General features: G+C 46.1%; 1 protein-coding gene across 1 annotated transcript in view; it reads left to right on the top strand.

The window, feature by feature from the left end:
- Positions 1 to 17259, top strand: part of macf1a (microtubule actin crosslinking factor 1a) — a 124876-nt gene that overhangs the window by 63398 nt on the left and 44219 nt on the right. The window contains 16 exon segments of the mRNA XM_034544444.1: positions 169 to 325; positions 475 to 586; positions 1066 to 1128; positions 1446 to 1684; positions 2511 to 2640; positions 4058 to 4257; positions 4616 to 4843; positions 4938 to 4967; positions 4969 to 5218; positions 5507 to 5722; positions 5725 to 6107; positions 6237 to 6425; positions 6531 to 6737; positions 8512 to 8829; positions 8949 to 9104; positions 9106 to 9132. Of these exon segments, the coding sequence (XP_034400335.1) occupies positions 169 to 325; positions 475 to 586; positions 1066 to 1128; positions 1446 to 1684; positions 2511 to 2640; positions 4058 to 4257; positions 4616 to 4843; positions 4938 to 4967; positions 4969 to 5218; positions 5507 to 5722; positions 5725 to 6107; positions 6237 to 6425; positions 6531 to 6737; positions 8512 to 8829; positions 8949 to 9104; positions 9106 to 9132 (2905 nt within the window).

Below are 17259 nucleotides of genomic sequence, written 5' to 3'. Positions count from 1 at the left end.
CCTTCATTTGAAAACTTAAACATTTGATTTAAGCTGAATGTGCTTCGCTCTGTCCTCACCTCTCCTCATCTTCGTCCCCTGCTTCACCCACCTCCCCCTCGACCCCTCTCTTACCACATCCTTCCTTCTCCTTCTTCCTCACACCATCCTCCCCGTCCCCCTTCACAGGTTTGCTGCGATCCAGTCCTGCGAGCAGCAGCTGCTCCAGTTCCGCGGGCTCTCTGGCTCCCTCTCCAGGTGGCTTCAGACGGCGCAGGACCAGCTGCCGTCCACAGAGGCCAACCTCAACACGGAGAGCCTGCAGAGGAGAGTACAGCAGCTCAAGGTGCGCCTCAACGCAACGACTTTGCATGTTCCGGTTTTATAACGTGACGAAAAGGGAGACATTTAGGGAAACACGCTGTTTGAATTCAGTGACGATATATAATGTGCTCTCAAAGCACCCCAACTCAGCAAGATGCATTTTGCCTCCAGGACTTGTTGAATGACTGGGAGTCTCAGGGATCAAGGGTTCAGGAGCTGAGCCAGACGGGCTCAGAGCTGGAGTCCCTCATCATCGACGTCACCGCTCCTCAGACCAAAACTGGTAAGAGCCCAACGTATCCGCTCTCCAACCCGCCCTCAGTTTTCACGATTAATTTTCCTCATGAAAGCATTTTTGGAAGTGATTTGAGGTGAGACTCAGAGATGATAGGCGGGTAGACGGTCTGTTTCCAAGACTTTTTAACAGAGCTTCATGGTGCTGTTGTAATACGGCAAGTTAGTGACATTGTAGGTATAAAATGGAAAATAAAAAAATGACTGTGCCAGTAATATACTGAGAGAAAATAAATCACATTGCTAACGTTAAACACTGCGAATGCAAATTAATTATATATATTAGTATTTATTGATTTATTTCCCTGAATACCCTGTCCCCGGGCTTCGTGGGCTTCTTTTTTTTTTTTACTAAGTCGCTAACACGACGTCGTAGCTGTCAGGTTCGTACAGAACTGTTTTGTGCGTGAGTGTATGTCGCGGTGCCACTGTCTCAGTCAGGTGTGTGTGTGTGTGTCTTCCTCCCAGGTGCTCCTCACATCAATGGCTCATCAGGTCCCAGCAGTGTCAATGGCATTCACACCTGTAAAGGTGAGCTGTCTCTGTGTCTCTCTCTCTCTCTCTGTCTGTCTCTCGCTCTCCTACTCTTCTTATTTATTGCCTCCTGAAAACGAGTCTCTAAGATGAACCTAATTGAATAATTCTCCAGTTATATCGGTGTTCACTTTGAGAGAGTCCTGCAGTGTTTCGCGGTTTCCATTGTCCGATACTGTCCCGTCAGCTGTCAGCAGGATCTGCAGAACTTCCTTTTTCTGTGCTGCCTAACTTTACCAGTTTATATTCCTGTTTACTTTCTTTTACTTGTTTTATTTTCCGGATCCTAATGTCTCTCTTCCCCGCGCCCTCAGACCTGACGGAGCTCCAGGTAGCCGTGTCCGACGTGAACGCTCGATACGAGACGCTGGGCGGGGGGCTGAAGGAGCGTCTTGGCAGCCAGAACACCTCACTGGAGCTGAGGCAGAAGGCCAGGCAGGGCACCGACGAGCTCAAGAGCTGGCTGACGGACAGAGAGCACAGCCTGAAGCAGGGACAGACCGCCTCCCCCTCCAAGCCTGAGGCGGTACGCGCCCAGGCCCAGGAGAACAAGGTAGGGGGCCTGTTGAGCCTTTACCTACATGAGCACTGGTCACCTTTCCATTTATTTATAACACCCACATTGACACAAACATATCTGCTGGGATCTAAATCCACAGATTAGAACGCTCATGTTGGCACCAATTGGGTGCCAACATGAGCACCCAATTGCTCAAGTTGTGTAAAGCTTGGTGATATCTAATTGTGTTTTGAAGACTCTGACCAATTAAAGGTCATGGCTCAACACATTAATAGACCAGAACTCCATAAGCGTTGGTCCAATCATCATGTAACTGGCAGAATATTTTTAAATGAGCACCTGGAACATACCCTGGATGTTTCATTCAAATGGACCACTACTACTAAAGTCTGAAAATGTGCGGGGCACAGCACAACTGTGCTGTAACTCTGACATTTTTGGTCCAATCAATACGAAACCCACATGATATGTTTCCTTCCCATGTTGAACCATGTGTGCAAAACTATTTTAAAATCACGCAATAGGGGGCGCCACTAGTTCCAAACGTGCATGGGCCTAGTGCTAATTTGGCCGTAAACCAATCGCAGTTGTCCAAACATCCCCAAACTTGGTGAATGTTTTTAATCAAGCTGTTTTGAGTGTGTAATGAATGAAAGGCTGCATACATTGTAATGATGATCCAGTGTGGGATTGGTCTCACTCCTTCTTGCTACAGAATGAAACCAGTTGAAGTGACTTGGCTCCGCTTTGTGAAGCCTGAAAACAGCTCGAGGCTCCATTTTGTTTTGTGCTTCTCCTGCCGAAGTATATTTAAGGTGTTTTAAGTTGACGCCATGGTCTTTTTCCCGTTCCCCTCAAGGCCCTGCTTTCAGAGCTGGCCGAGCACTCTGGGCAGGTGGAGGAGCTGAAGAGCACGCTGAGGAAGCTGATTGCTGACAATCCTGATTCTCCTGAGGCAGACAGCTGGAGACAGCAGCTGCAAGAGATCGGTAAGTGCTGCAGACAGAAATAAATACATGAAGAAATGTGACAAGATGATAGATTACAGCTCTCTCAGCTAATGCAGATACCAAAAACTAAAGCTAATGCTCCCAGAAGCACTACACTGCAGGGGTTATAGAAATACTGTGCAGTACTCCCTGTGCTGTATTGTTTGGTTCAAAGTATACTGTGTCCGAACATGGACAAGTTGTGACCCATTACAAATGTATTTGAAGGAGTATCATTTTGAATATGTCATCATTGCCGTTGCACTCAAAAAATAGTAAGTAATAAAACTGAAGTAGCAAAATAAAAGGGGGGTGGGGCTTAAAACAGAAACGAAGGAAACAAGACTCAGCGTTCCTGTGGCGTGTTGTTGAATAACGTTGAAAACAAAGTGGCACTGTGACTCAGAATTTGTAATGTTTTTTTTCTAAGAGATGGCGAGGAGCTGAGATCAATATTATCCAGGGAGAGAGTGGGAAGTGTTCCTGTCGGAGCTATTTGTTCACTCGCATACTTGATATTTTTAACAGGGCCTCCTATGAGGTAACCAAGACCGAAATATGGAAGATGAAATCCAAGAAGGGGGCCTTCATATCTCATATTTTATAATGCCTTTTCAGAGCCATGTGGACTGAATATACACACACACACACACACACACACACACACACACACACACAGACACACAAGGGTGCTCAGAACATGAGTCAGAGAGGGAGAAAGAGACCAGAGTAGGAGGAGGGACAAACGTCTAATTGTTAGTTTTTCTTCACTGTGCTGTAATAGGACTTCAAAGGTGCGTTGTTTAATACTTGGCCATGCGCTCCAAACAAATAGGTGGCGGCCTTTCACCTCCATTACTGCAGCCATACAATTTAAACGTCTTCATTTCTTAAATTGAGTTAACTGACGGGGGGGCTCTACAGTCTGGACACACAGACACTTCTTCTCCAGTAGACGGACCTTCAGTTAGCTGCAGCACAGCAACTCAAATTCGGCCAGCGCAGGGGGGTCTGATCCCAGGGGAATGTCCCAACACGGGATAGACCCAGCTCTCCATAAGCCCGCTGGCTGAATGCTAGTTGCTACAGAAAAGTAGCCTCCTAGTGGAGGCGAGGGTGAAATGAAAATACAAGTCATCTTCTCGTTTCTGCCACTTTGGTTATAATTCAACAAACAAGCTACCAAAAGTACACAGACCCCTTTACCTTCAACGTGATCAGACTGGACGCTACAGCGACTCTCTATCGCCTCTTCAAGTACAAGTGGTATTACAAGACGGGATGGGACGGAGACATTGCACCTTTTTTAATGTCGGACAACTGAAAAAGCAAAGGAAGGAAAAGAGTAATACGCTTCATGACGACCTGCATCCCAAAACATACACACATACATCAACTATTGGTGATATTCCTCCAGACTCCCGCTGGCAGACGGCCAATCAGACCGCGGCCCAGAGGCAGACGGAGCTGGAGACGTGTGCCGACCGGCTGGGCAGCTTTGCCTCGGCGGCGGCTCAGCTGGGCCCGTGGCTGAGGGAGAAGGAGCTGATGATGAGCGTGCTGGGACCGCTGAGCATCGACCCCAACATGCTCACCACGCAGAAGCAACAAGCACAGGTATGTGAGACAGTAGAAATAAAAGGAAAACCACAGAACAATGAAATCAACTAGTATGTATTAATAACTTCTTGCACTGTAAAACAAATTAAATATAATAAAAATAATAAACACGCAACACAATGTTGTAATGAACCCACTCAAAACGGCGTTTAGTTTGCCGGGACTTCCACAACAAGTACTAAGCAGAACTAGTGGTCATTTCTTACATGGTTGATGGCGTAAATGAATGGCTTAGTTGATAAACGTCTCCGTGGAGATAAGCCACTCCTCCTCTCCGGCACGTCTAGCGTGAATGAAGCGAATGACCCGATATTTAAGTTCCTGATCATTAATGGAAAATTCCTCTTTCTTCAAGTTCATGCTGCGAGAGTTTGAGACCAGGCGGCCACAGTTTGACCAGCTGACCCAGTCCTCCGAGGGGATCCTCTCCCAGACCGGCGACTCTGCTCATGGTCCCAAGGACCTGGCGGAGGTGCGGGCGGAGCTGGGCTCCATCACCCAGCAGTGGGAGGACCTCACAAACCGACTCACCCAGAGATCGAACCACATTGACCAGGCCCATGGAACCAGTGGGAGTTACCAGGTGAGTCTAGTCTAGATTGGGTGTCTGGTGTCGCGTTAAACCGCCACCATGACGGTGTCATCCTCTAACCCTCCTCTTCCTCCTCTCGGCCCAGGCCTTGCTCCGAGAGCTCTCCTCCAGCGTTTTCTGCTCTGGCCGAGAGGCTGGACAGTCAGGCCTCGCTGAGCGCCCAGCCCGAGGCGCTGAAACGCCGCCTGCAGGAAACCGGAGAGATCCGCTCGGAGCTGGAGAGACGGCGCACCGAGCTGGCCGAGGCCGAGCGGCTCTGCGAGGAGCTGAGCGGCATCGTGGCCGAACCGTACCTGAAGGAAGAACTGAGTAAAACGACTGAGAGCGTCAGCGGGCCGCTGAAGAACTTGAGGAGCGCGCAGGTTTGTGGACTTTATATGCTTTATATAATAATTGTTATATGCTTTTGATTGTTATATTAATTATATGCTGATAGTGATTTTCTCCGGAGATAATGGTTCACTTTGATGAATGAATCAGTCAAGGTTTGATCAGATGTAATCCCTCTTTAGCTGTAATGGAAATGTTGTTTTACAATAACAACTACAAGCAAATCCGCTAAAATACATACAACCAGAATTCCTAAATCCTATTTGTTTGAAGTAGTGTTTCAGTGTTCACGTTTGTAATCCTTCATGCTTTTCCCTCCTCTAGCCGACAGCCTGTCTCAGCTCCAGGCCGCCCTGTCGTCCACCCAGCAGTTCGAGCAGATGTTCGAGGAGTTGCGCTCCTGGCTCGACAAGCGGGCCGATCCCCGAGAGGCCCGAGCCGACTCCCTGCCCTGCCAGCCGGAGGCCGTTCGCTCCCTGATGGCGCAGACAGGCGACCTCCAGCGGGCGGTCGCCAGCCAGCGGGGTTCCTACGAGCTGATTCAGCCGAGGGGGCGTCGCTGCTCGCCACCCTCCCCGCGGGCGGAGACGAGCGGTCCGCCCTGCAGTCCCGCCTGGCCTCCCTGAAGCAGGACTGGAACGGGCTGAACCAGGGGATCTCGGAGCGAGAGAGTAGACTGAAGACCACACTGGGCAAAGCGGAGTCATACCAGCAGCACAAGGCCGAGCTGATACCGTGGTTAGCGGAGTGTGACCAGAAGGACGGGGAGATCCAGCCGTCGCTGGACTCTGCTGCCCTGGACGAAGCCTTGCAGAAGGCCCGGGGGTCTGGTACTGGACCTCGAAAGACGACAACCTCTACTCGAGGCCTTCCAATACTGCAGCAGATCAGCTGCTGGAACAATGCTGCAATCGGGGAGGAGGAGGTACGCAGTTTTCAGACTTCTACTCACAGTAAATATTTAGTATATTATATGTATGTATTGTTTTATCTCATCAGTATTGTGAGTGCTTTAAAAGTAATACATTAAGGAAATGTAACTGGTTTTCTGCAGGTACGAGATGAGAAAGCCCAGCTGAACCGCAGGGTGGACGGACTGGGCGAGAGGCTCCACAACCGCACCTCCCAGCTGGAGGAGCTGGCCGGCCGCCTGAAGGAGTTTGAAGAGGGGCGGCAGGCTGCAGAAAGGAGGCTGGAGGCCGCCAAGCACCAGATCGAAGTCCAGGAGGCTCTGGGACCACAGGTGGCGTAAAACATTGTCCTTGTGTCACTTGTTATTGTTCTTTTAAAAAAAAAAATTAAAAAAAAGAATGCTTTTGAAATTCTCGTTGTCCTCTCTCCCATTCAGGCATGCAGTGCGAAGAGCCTGGAGCGGCTGAGAAGTCAGCAGGAGAGTCTGAGGTCCCTAAAGCCTCAGGTGGTCTACCTCAGACACCTGGCCCAGGGGCTGGTCCAGGATGCGCCACAGACACTGGGAGGCAGCACCGATGGGGCACAGATGCTTCAGGAGCATGCCAGAGACACAGAGAAAGTGTATGAGGGAGTAACTGACAAGGTGAGGAGTCAAAGGAAAGTCCTGCAGACGGGCATTACAAAGTATGAACTGGTGCAGGCAGTGTGCATACAATAGGGACATACTACAACTCAAACCAGTATGAACTGGTGCAGACAGTGTGCATACAATAGGGACATACTACAACTCAAACCAGTATGAACTGGTGCAGACAGTGTGCATACAATAGGGACATACTACAACTCAAACCAGTATGAACTGGTGCAGACAGTGTGCATACAATAGGGACATACTACAACTCAAACCAGTATGAACTGGTGCATACAATAGGGACATATTACAACTCAAACCAGTATGAACTGGTGCAGGGCAGTGTGCATACAATAGGACATACTACAACTCAAACCAGTATGAACTGGTTTTTAATGTTCTTGTTTGATCTCTATATATGGTCTGTGGTTAACCCACGCTGAGGAGATTTAAACGCTTTGTTCAACAATGTAATATACGTCAGTTAATGCCCCTCTCATGACTTTGAAGCTTTTAAGTGTCCTAAAAAAGACGGTGACTAAATGAGAATACAGAATGTCATCACTATTCCAACTTTAGCTTCGGGGCGGTGACGTGAAGTCATGTGACAGTGGTGTAGTTATAAAAAATAAAAATTGTAAAAGTGGTGAAGATCATCTTGCTGAAGTACCACTTATTTTCTGCAATAGTTCAATGTAAAACTCTCTTTGGCTTTTGGATGATAAAAGCTGTGCTCACGCACACTCGGCGCCGCTGGGTCGACGTGACGCATGCGCTGCTGTGCAATGGATTGTGGGTCAGAATCGCCAGTAAAGCAAGCAAGGCCACACACTGCAAAATGCATCGGATGCAGAAGGACATCCTGGTATTTTTAGCAGACTGCATTGACATTCTAAATATTTCTTTCTGGCATACTAAATGGTGTGGTGGTGTGGGTATAGGCCATGAGACCACACGTGGACACATTTTAATTTTTCCTAGTAAATGCTCCAGGCTGTTAGGCCACAGGTTCTGAGGGTGCTTAGCGGACAAGTGAGAGAAAGCAGAACAGCCGTAGCTGTCAGAAGAGTTTTGGCCATTTGAGTTACAGTCGTCATATATGGTCATTGTGGACGTTCAACACTTTATCACAGTTTGAAATGTAAACCACAGCGTTGTTAAATTCAGCACCCACAGCGTCGCATCTGTTTTCTGCAATCCGGCTCCCAAATGTTCCATTTAAGGTTTCAGCCATCAGAGGAACTCGTATTTTCACTGTATATAAAAACCGCTGGATGAGTTATTCACTGAGATGTTTTTATTTTTTAAATATTGATCAGATTATGTTGCTGCAGAGATGATGCACATTACCCTCCTCTTAGATAAGGCTTCCACTGTCTCTTTCTTGCACCGAGACATAATCTATTTTTACTCGCATGTTATTCCACACAGGCTCCTCTGTGTTTAATCACGCGACATTTTGTGTATCCCAGAAATGTTGTCCTTCTTTCAGCGTGAATCTTGGCAAACGGGACTTGACATGTGACATTGAGAAATGTTTCCCAAAAACAAAAAAAAGGTCCTGAAAATGATGTCAAATGTGATGCCTTGTTTTAAAGCGTTGAGTTCAAAATCATCTAAAAAGTGTCCATCTTCGCTGCGCTACCGCCTTTCTTTTATTCCATTGTTTTCCAGATCCGGTCTGACACCTTGAATAAAGATTATTCTGCGTTGGTTCAATTTCTTTGCATTTTTGGATGCACTTTATGATGATGCACACATTTAACTTGGCTTTTCCCTCTGTCAGATCGAGCAGTGCTGCTCCTCCCTGGAGTCCCGGCTTCAGGGCGTCGGCGAGGTTCAGTCCCACGTACGCGACGTCTTCTCGCGCATCGCCGACCTCGATGACGAGCTGGACTCCCTCAGCCCCGTCGGACGCGACGCCGACTCGCTGGCCTCTCAGGCCGATGCCCTAAAGGGCTTCCTGTCCCGTCTGGCCGACCTCCGGTCGGAGCTCGAGGGTCACACGTCAGACTGCACCACCATGCTGCGGCGGGAGGGCTCCTCCCCCGACCTCCTGGCTCTCAGGAGAGAGTCAGAGGCGCTGAGCCGCCAGGCGGGCAAGGTGAGGGAGGAGGAAGACGATGGTTATGATGGCGTAGTGCAGCTCCATTTATGTGAGGGGAACGTTGAGTCAGTTTCGTCTAGTTACCAAGTCCTTTATTTCCCGACAATGTTCTCCAGCTGAGCGAGCGCGGCCAGGCCAGGTTGGACCAGATCGAGGACACGGCCGAGAAGGTCCGGGAGTTCTACCGGCTGGTGTCCGAGCTGCAAGGCCTGCTGGGAAAGGCCGAAGACGGGCTGAACGCTCAGGGCATGGTCGGCACAGAGGTGGAGATGAGTCAAACAGCAGCTGCAAGAATTTAAGGTAGGAGGGGACTTGTTGTTGCTGGATTTACAACGGGTCTGAGTGTGGGTTATGAGTGATAAACAGAAGTGTAGCCATGAGCTCTGTGTGCGTGTCCTCAATATTTGTGATGGTATGTAACCATCCTGTGTGTGTGTGTGTGTGTGTGTGTGTGTGTGTGTGTGTGTGTGTGTGTGTGTGTGTGTGTGTGTGTGTGTGTGTGTGTGTGTGTGTGGTGTTGTGTGTGTGTGTGTGTGTGTGTGTGTGTGTTGTGTGTGTGTGTGTGTGTGTGTGTGTGTGTGTGTGTGTGTGTGTGTGTGTGTGTGTGTGTGTGTGTGTGTGTGTGTGTGTGTGTGAATCCTAATTGTTTGGTGACCCCTGACCTCTCCTCTACAAGTCTTGTGTATAGAGCAAATATTAAAAGATACAATTGCATTACTTATTAAACAACATACAGTCTGTTGACATTCTTCAAAGAGGATGATCATGATAATAATAATCCATTTTATTTGTATAGCGCCTTAAAAGGTACTCAAGGCACTTTACATGGTAAACAATAGAAGCAACAGCAAAAAAAAAAGAAAACAAGATGACTTTTTCACTAGTATCACAGCCTAAATGCAGATTTAAATTAATGGGTTTTAAGTGCGGTTTTGAAAGTGGCGAATGACAGAGATATCATGAATACGCCCAGTATGTCAAACTAAAGATCTGATTGGTTGATGACTATGACAATCAACGATAACGTCCCCATGTACTTTAATCTGCAAAGGCTACCTAGAGGGCCTCGGGCCTCTCTTCTTACATAGAGACATAGAGGTGACATCTGATTGGATAAAAGCTCTCCTTTAAACAAGCTAAACTGGAAGCAGAGCAACAGAGGAAGACAGGAGCTGACAAAATAAGCTAATAGGAAAAATAATTATAATACATGTATTCTATTCCGTTTTAAATCAAGCCTTTATTTTACTTGAAAATAGAACAGATAATGTATTTATTATTAGAGTATGTATTATTTTTAATGTATCCAGTTCAATTGGAAATCTGTAATAATAAATATTGTTTCGATGTTATTCAATTGAACTTTCTTTATTTAATTTGACAGTCATTGGTTTACGACATACAGACGTTAATACAACTGTTGGCTACTTCAATACATATGGCACAAAATCATGAAAATGGCATTATTGTGATGTTGCATTCCTTTGCATGAGGACATCTCTAACTGGACCTCGCTGAATTTTAGTTGAATACCCCTGCTATAAAGGCTGTGTTTACCATATGGACAATAATCATAACTGCATGTATTGTGTGCGAGGAGTGAAGGGAGACTCAAACGAGTGGAATTAATTTCTGCATTTCAAGAGTAATGTCTTTTTACCGTGTCGGAGCATCGTAGCTGACCTCAGGAATGCGCTTTGCTGGCACCTCCATTGTACTTCCCTGCTCTCTTTATGAGTCTCGTCTGCTGTCGTTAAAGAGCACACTTCTCTCACCCGTGATGTAACATCCTGTCCACTTCAGAAAGCCACGCCAGTGTCCACACGCGATCCCCCACACGCAACCGGCGCACCAGAGGGTCGTGTTGTTTTCTTTTCAAAGGCTGATGAGTCATGTGATGTTTTTGGAAAATGTAGCAGGATTCCTGCTCGTTCTGTGGACGGTTATCGGCTCCACTTATCAAGCCGTGTGGGTGGATCACAGAACTTCTTTTTTCTTTTCCAGTCCATGAGACGATTTCTTCTCTTCCTCCTCGTTCCTTGTCTCTCTCCCTCCTTTTTTTCCTCTTGTCTTAATTTGATTATTTGGATAGTGAGTGAACCCTCTTCATTGTCTTCACATCTATCCTTACAATTGAATTGAATTGAATCTCCCTCTTGACCTACGAACCTCTCTGCGCCTGCTTGTTTCTCCTTCTCGCCTCTCCCCCCCCCCCCCCCCCCCCCCCCCCCCTTAATGAGAGCGAGCCGGGTAAATGTGTTGCAGAGAACAAACAGACGGAGGAGATAAAGAGGTGTTGACTGAGGGAGAGAGAGAAGCTCCGTGCAGGTTACAGGTGTCCTCACAATCTGCTTTCATTGATTCCAGCCAGCACGTTTTCATGATTCTAATTCATATGTCTTTTTTTTTTTTTCTCTGATACAAACCAATTCATGTAGAACCATTGTAATATAAAACCAAGGGAACTCTTTAAGAACCAGCGTTTTCTTTTTGATCCCTGCATTTATTTTTAGAACAATTAGCATGTCGGACAATCTTCTAAACAATGCATGAGCAAGCTAAACGAACTGGAAGAGATAAAAAGAGAATATTATTTGCAACTTTGCTGCTGAAAAGTTCTTAACAATAAAGAGTTGAAAATACAAATGCCTTCTGCCGTAATGCTAAGAAGATTGATTATGGTTTAAGAACTAAGAAGAATGCATTTAATGAGAACTGGATACCAGTTCCGACCTTCCATGTTGTTTGTAAGACTTCTTGCTTGTGCGGCGCTCTGCCGAATGTAATTATTCATGTGATCAAAGCTCCTATTGAGGTTTTTGAATGAAGCTTTGAATGTCTGTCATCATATTTCATGACGTCATCACCCAAAATGCAAAATATATAATATTCAATTTGAATTAGATTAAATTAGTATTTTTTTTTCTTTCTTTAATAAATAGATCAGTGCGGATGGGAGCAAACCGTTTTTTGGACTGCAGTGAAAATGTTGTTTTTGAAAGGCTAAATGCCAACATCAAGGATTGAAAATATTTTTTTAGATACATATTTGGGATACCTAGTCTTTTTTCAATAAACTTCACACGAGTCTAAAACAGTCCCACCACTGGGATCCTCAAATACTTAATAACTAATAACATAAATGTAGTCTGACCCCGCTGTGAAGTGTGCAGAAATACCAGGCTGGGAAAAAAAAAAGGAAATGGGCAGTAAGCAAATGTTGACGAAGAGCTTAAATGTCAACATTATGAATGAAGCTTCAAAAGCCTCTCACTATTCAGCACAGCCCTTCTGTTTAGTTTGATTTCCATGCCTGATCCATTTAAAAAGTGCACATAAAAGAATAATTAAAGAAGGCACTACTGAGCCCAGACCAAATCAAATGTTAAGCATGTCCTCCTTGCTCTGATTAGGACTGTCCTCCGTAACGCTGTGAAGTGCAGGCAGACTCTGTGAAGGCTAGAATGCTCAATAGCTGCTGTCTGCGGGGTATATAGAGCATAGAGAAATGGGCTGTCGCTCTAACTGGGGGGTCAGAGGGGTTATTTATAGGAGGACAACGAGGGGAAAGGGGGCATATTGTTGAGAATAAGACAGAAAAATGGAGAGAGAGACGGCAGGTCGCCATGGAGAGCAGGATGCACAGACAAAGATCAGGAAATAAGGGGGACGGTGAGCTTCTGTCCTCTATCTTACCCTTTTTTAATGATTTCATTTCTTGCAATCCTTCCATATTGTAGCACATATTTACCTCTGTCCGAGAGAGAGGGCTAAATGAATCCACTCTTTGAAGCCCACCCCCCTGTCCTGCTTTGTTTCCACCTCCCTCTACCTTCTAACACCCCCCCCCCCCCCCCCATCTCTTTTTCTGTAACCGATCCAGCTCAGGCTCATTTTCAAACCTAAACATGTCTGTCTGGCTCCAAAACAGACCCGGCCACCCCCTCTCCTCACCCCTCCCCCACCAGACCCCATTCCCAATCCAGAAGGATGATGTCATGCCGATGCTTAGAAAGAAGAGGGAGCTCAGGATGTGGTGTGTGTTGGGGGGTGTGGGGTGTATGGGCGGAGGGTAGCCATGGAATAAGGGGTCATGGGAGTGGGAGGTGATGTAGCTAGATTATTGTTTAAACTTTCCAACAGAGAATCACTGGGAGAGAATAAAAACAATACAAATACGGTTTGGGGTATAAAAACTCAATTAGTTTTTTGTACCAACCGGAATGCGCTTCTGATTGAAAGCTGGTTGTTTACTTATTCGTTGATTTTATTTGTTCTTTTTCCTGAGTTGAACACATTTCTTTAAAGGGCCAGCGTGTGGGATTTGGTGGCATCTGCAACCTCCGGCTCTACCGAGGGTCTTAAAACCTGCATTCTTGCTACTGACCATTAGGGTGTGACACCTCTGGTTGTATGTGAGAAAATGACTCTAAATGGACCATATATGGAAAAGAGAAGTAGAGTCAAATACACCATAAATTGTAGTAAGTTCTAGGGCGGGGCTATCTTGTGATTGACAGGTCTCTACCACGGCATAGCGCATTGCGTTACACCCGTTTTTCGGTTGGCTCATAAAAACGTAGTTCTGGGAGCAGCTTTTAAAGCGCCACAGGAAGTGGTTTGCTCTTGCTGCAGCACGCAGGCGCACAGCTCGGCTGGAAGCAGCGAAAAGCCGCCACGCGAGCCATTAAAATAATGTGCTGCCGTCATCACGGCCTGTGTGGAAGGCTCTTTCAGCATGTTTCTGTTAGCTAGCAGACAAAAGGGACGAGATGCCAGTCAATGGGAAGCAATAGCTTGGTTCTCCCTCTGCTGTCGGTCTGTTGTTCAGCGTTCACTTGTACTAAAAGACACAATAAGGAGTCGGCTGTTCAGTTTTTTTAAGTATTTGCACCCAAAATTAGCATCCAAATGTGTATCGGAGTTAATGGGAATTACGGATGAACCTTTTCTAAATTGTGAATCTTGCCATAGCAAAAGGCATGACCTGCCTCAGATTGGGTTACCCTGATATTCTCACCCTGACTAATCTTACGCCTCATGTCTAAACCTAACCAACCCAACCAGCGAAGGCAACAAGTACTAGCCAATCAGAGGCTGAGATGGGCGGGTCTTCGCCGTAGCAAGGCTTTTAATTTATTCCCTCAGTAAACCTTGTAAAAATGAGTTTATGGTCTCAATCTCCAGTTTTAAGTCTTCAATACAGCATGATGTTCATGTAGTAAATTATGGTCATTTAGAGTCAACCATAAAGCAGGGTGTGCTTTAGGGCGGGACTTACTGTAATGGAGTTTCTTTGTCACTCCTCCGCATTCCAACTCTAGTGACTTCTGTTCATTGGCTGCAACAAAAACATGGCAACGACTGCTATCCATTTCTGCCAATAGATCCACCCTAAATACTACACACTGGCCCTTTTTAAGCAAAGTTGTTCAGCTGCTTGTGTTCAGACATTTTACATTTGAAAAAGTTGGTATTTCACATTTAAAATAATGAAAGTGTTTTGTAAAAATAGATGTTTTTGTATGAGAAACCGGATCAAAAAGATGCCGCCGAGTATTGCTCTTTACCACGTCCATGTTTATACATGGCCATCCTGTCTGCACATACGTGCTACTCTGGAATCTGTTTGTATTTAGGGTTGCTCTGCGGGCTGTGGAGAGGTGTGCAGACCCTGCATAACAGGATGCCTCTAATTCCAGTCTTTTTCGGGGTGCAATCCAGAATCTCAGCTGTCTCCTCACCCCACCCTCACACACAAATACACACACATTAAGGTGTGGCATCAACATCCCCCTGCATGCCCCTGGCTCCCTCCGTCCCTAGGCAGCTGACATAGTCTCCGGATGGGATGAGAACACACGCACACAAAGACACGCACACACACGCACACTGGTGCTGCAGCAGAGGGGCGTTACGAGGCCCTAAACCCGAAGCTGCAGATGGACATTCCTGTGAAGGGCTGGTTAGTCTGGGTGACAGCAGAGCAGGAGGCCCGAGTGTCTTTGTGCACACACGTTTGTGTGAACTAAATCACGACCGCCTGCCTCCCACTATCTTTCCACGCTCCTCCATCTCCTTCTCCCTCACACTTTTCACCTCCTCCTCCACGGTCGTTGTTATCTTCCTCTGGCTTCCACCTCGCCATCCTGTAGTCTTCCTCCTCTAAGCCTGTGACTCACGGGCCTTCCCGGAGCTGAGCTATTTAATGATGGGAGCAGAAGTCAAGCCCAACTGGGCCAGCAGCTCACTGGTTGTCTTTGGGCCCAAGCTGTGCGGCTGGGCCGTATCCTAATTTTCACCTACAAAGCTGCTTACGTATTTAATTCTTAATAATTAGCAGGTAGTAAGACCGAAATAGACATTTTGACGGTATAGCTTCTAGAAATGCTACTCGCCCAAGTTTAATGTGGAGGAGTCCGAGACCCTCAGCAATAATTCGGCTCAGGTCTGGAAATAATAAATCATCAGAGACAGGTTAACATTGCATGTCCATCATATTAATGCCAGAGTCTAAATGAAAATTATTCTTTTTTTAAATCAATATTCCAACTGTCGTGGTTTTATGGGCCTTGTGCTAAACAGAACTCTGTACAACATGTGTATAAAAACGTCTTCAAACCACATGATGAAAACAAAAGTAAACCCGGTCAGAGCAAGTTAAGTCCAAGTTTCTTTACACCGTTCATTCCGTACGGACCGCATGAGGTCCAGGTCGACCCGTTTTTCTGCCGTGAGCTAATCCAAGTCATACATCATCTGGAACGGCAGCCCTTTTTCCTGGAATACTTTGTGTGTGCGTGTGTGTGTGTGTGTGTGTGTGTGTGTATTTCTGTCCGCGTGTGTTCATTTTTGTCTCCAAGGGGCCGATTGGATCACTATTAACATCATTTTTTGGTCATATAAACGGATTCCGCCGGCCGAAACTTTCCACACAAACAAACACTTTTCTGTCCGTCAGTGAGTGTTATGACTTGGGATTGTGTGCGTGTAACATCTTAGTCTTTCCACTAGCAGGTTGTGTTTGCTTCAGCTGTTGTGAATTAGAGAGGCATGCCTCGGCCTCTCCCTCTCTCTCGCCGTCTTTTCCCCCTCTCCTTCTTTTTCCAATGTACTCTCCGGAGGTGACGAATATTAATAGGACACATCCAATATGATTTCATATGACCATTGTATTTTCAGAATACCGAGTCAAATATATGCATTGTTTTAACTCAAACTAAATAATGTCGTGAGGTCATATTTCTGAGTGGTGTTTAAAAAAACATAAAAAACATTTATGTATTTAGTAGTTTTAAAATGAACTCGCTGCTCATTTAGTATCTGATACCTGATATTATTTTCAATACATCTCAGGGAGTTGTATAAATGTAGGCTGGAAAAAAATAGAATCTACTCGACTAATATATTACGTATATATGTATATTTAAACACATTTCTGATGTAGAAAATATATTTCGGAATAAACAACCTAAAAACGGACATCCATAGAGAAGTGTGGTCTCATTACCCGATATGAGATGAATAAATCCCCCCTTGTGTTGTCTTTGCCGCCAACTTGCCTGTAAGGTCACTGGGAGGGACGAACAACCCTCTTGTTTGGGAGGACAGAGGGAGACACACTTGGCAGAGGTGTGCACTCTGTTCTGGTTGATACAGTCCATTTACACACACTACTTATACATAATTAATGAAGATGTATGAATAAGTAATGCTGAGTAAATACTGACAGACTTTTTGGAGCTGCTTTGTGCTGCAGAGGTGGCCCACGATTACCGGTGAGGCAGAGAAGCAGGTGGATGTGTGGGAGGTGGAGGAGGCTCAAAGAAAAATGGAAGGGGAGGTTGTGTGTGTGTGTGTGTGTGTGTGTGTGAGAGAGCGAGAGAGAGAGAGAAAAAAAAAGGGATGACCTCCAGCGTTGACCTCCCAGCAGGCAGTCTCACAGGTGTTGTTTTGGTGTGAGTGTGGGAGAGAGTAAGAGGTCACCGAGAGAAAGAAGAGAGACCAAAACTCCCCAAATGGTGTGAACCACCGTGTTAATAATGTGGAAAGTCCTTCCTGCATTAATCGCACATTAAACCTCCATCCGTGACATAGACTGCCGGCCGAATGTAAACACACACACACACACACACACACACACACACAGAAAGCTAGGCTGCAGGAAGTGTGACGTTTTTTTTTTTATTTGTCTAAAAGAATACCTGGAGTTTTTTTGTGGAATTGAAAAAGCCCACCCGCAGCGACTCGGAGCAAATCAGCCAATAAATCTGCAAAACTCACCATCTTGACCCGCAGTGGTGTGTGTAGTTGATTGACAGGCGTGTTTATTGAAGTCATCGTCATTGTGTGTGTGTGTGTGTGTGTGTGTGTGTGTGTGTGCTGGGTTCAGGTCTCTTAGCCTCAGGAACAATACATTCCTTCACA

This window comes from Cyclopterus lumpus, chromosome 11 (assembly GCF_009769545.1).
Source record: "Cyclopterus lumpus isolate fCycLum1 chromosome 11, fCycLum1.pri, whole genome shotgun sequence".
NCBI lineage: Eukaryota > Metazoa > Chordata > Actinopteri > Perciformes > Cyclopteridae > Cyclopterus > Cyclopterus lumpus.
This window is presented reverse-complemented; position numbering and strand designations above follow the sequence as displayed.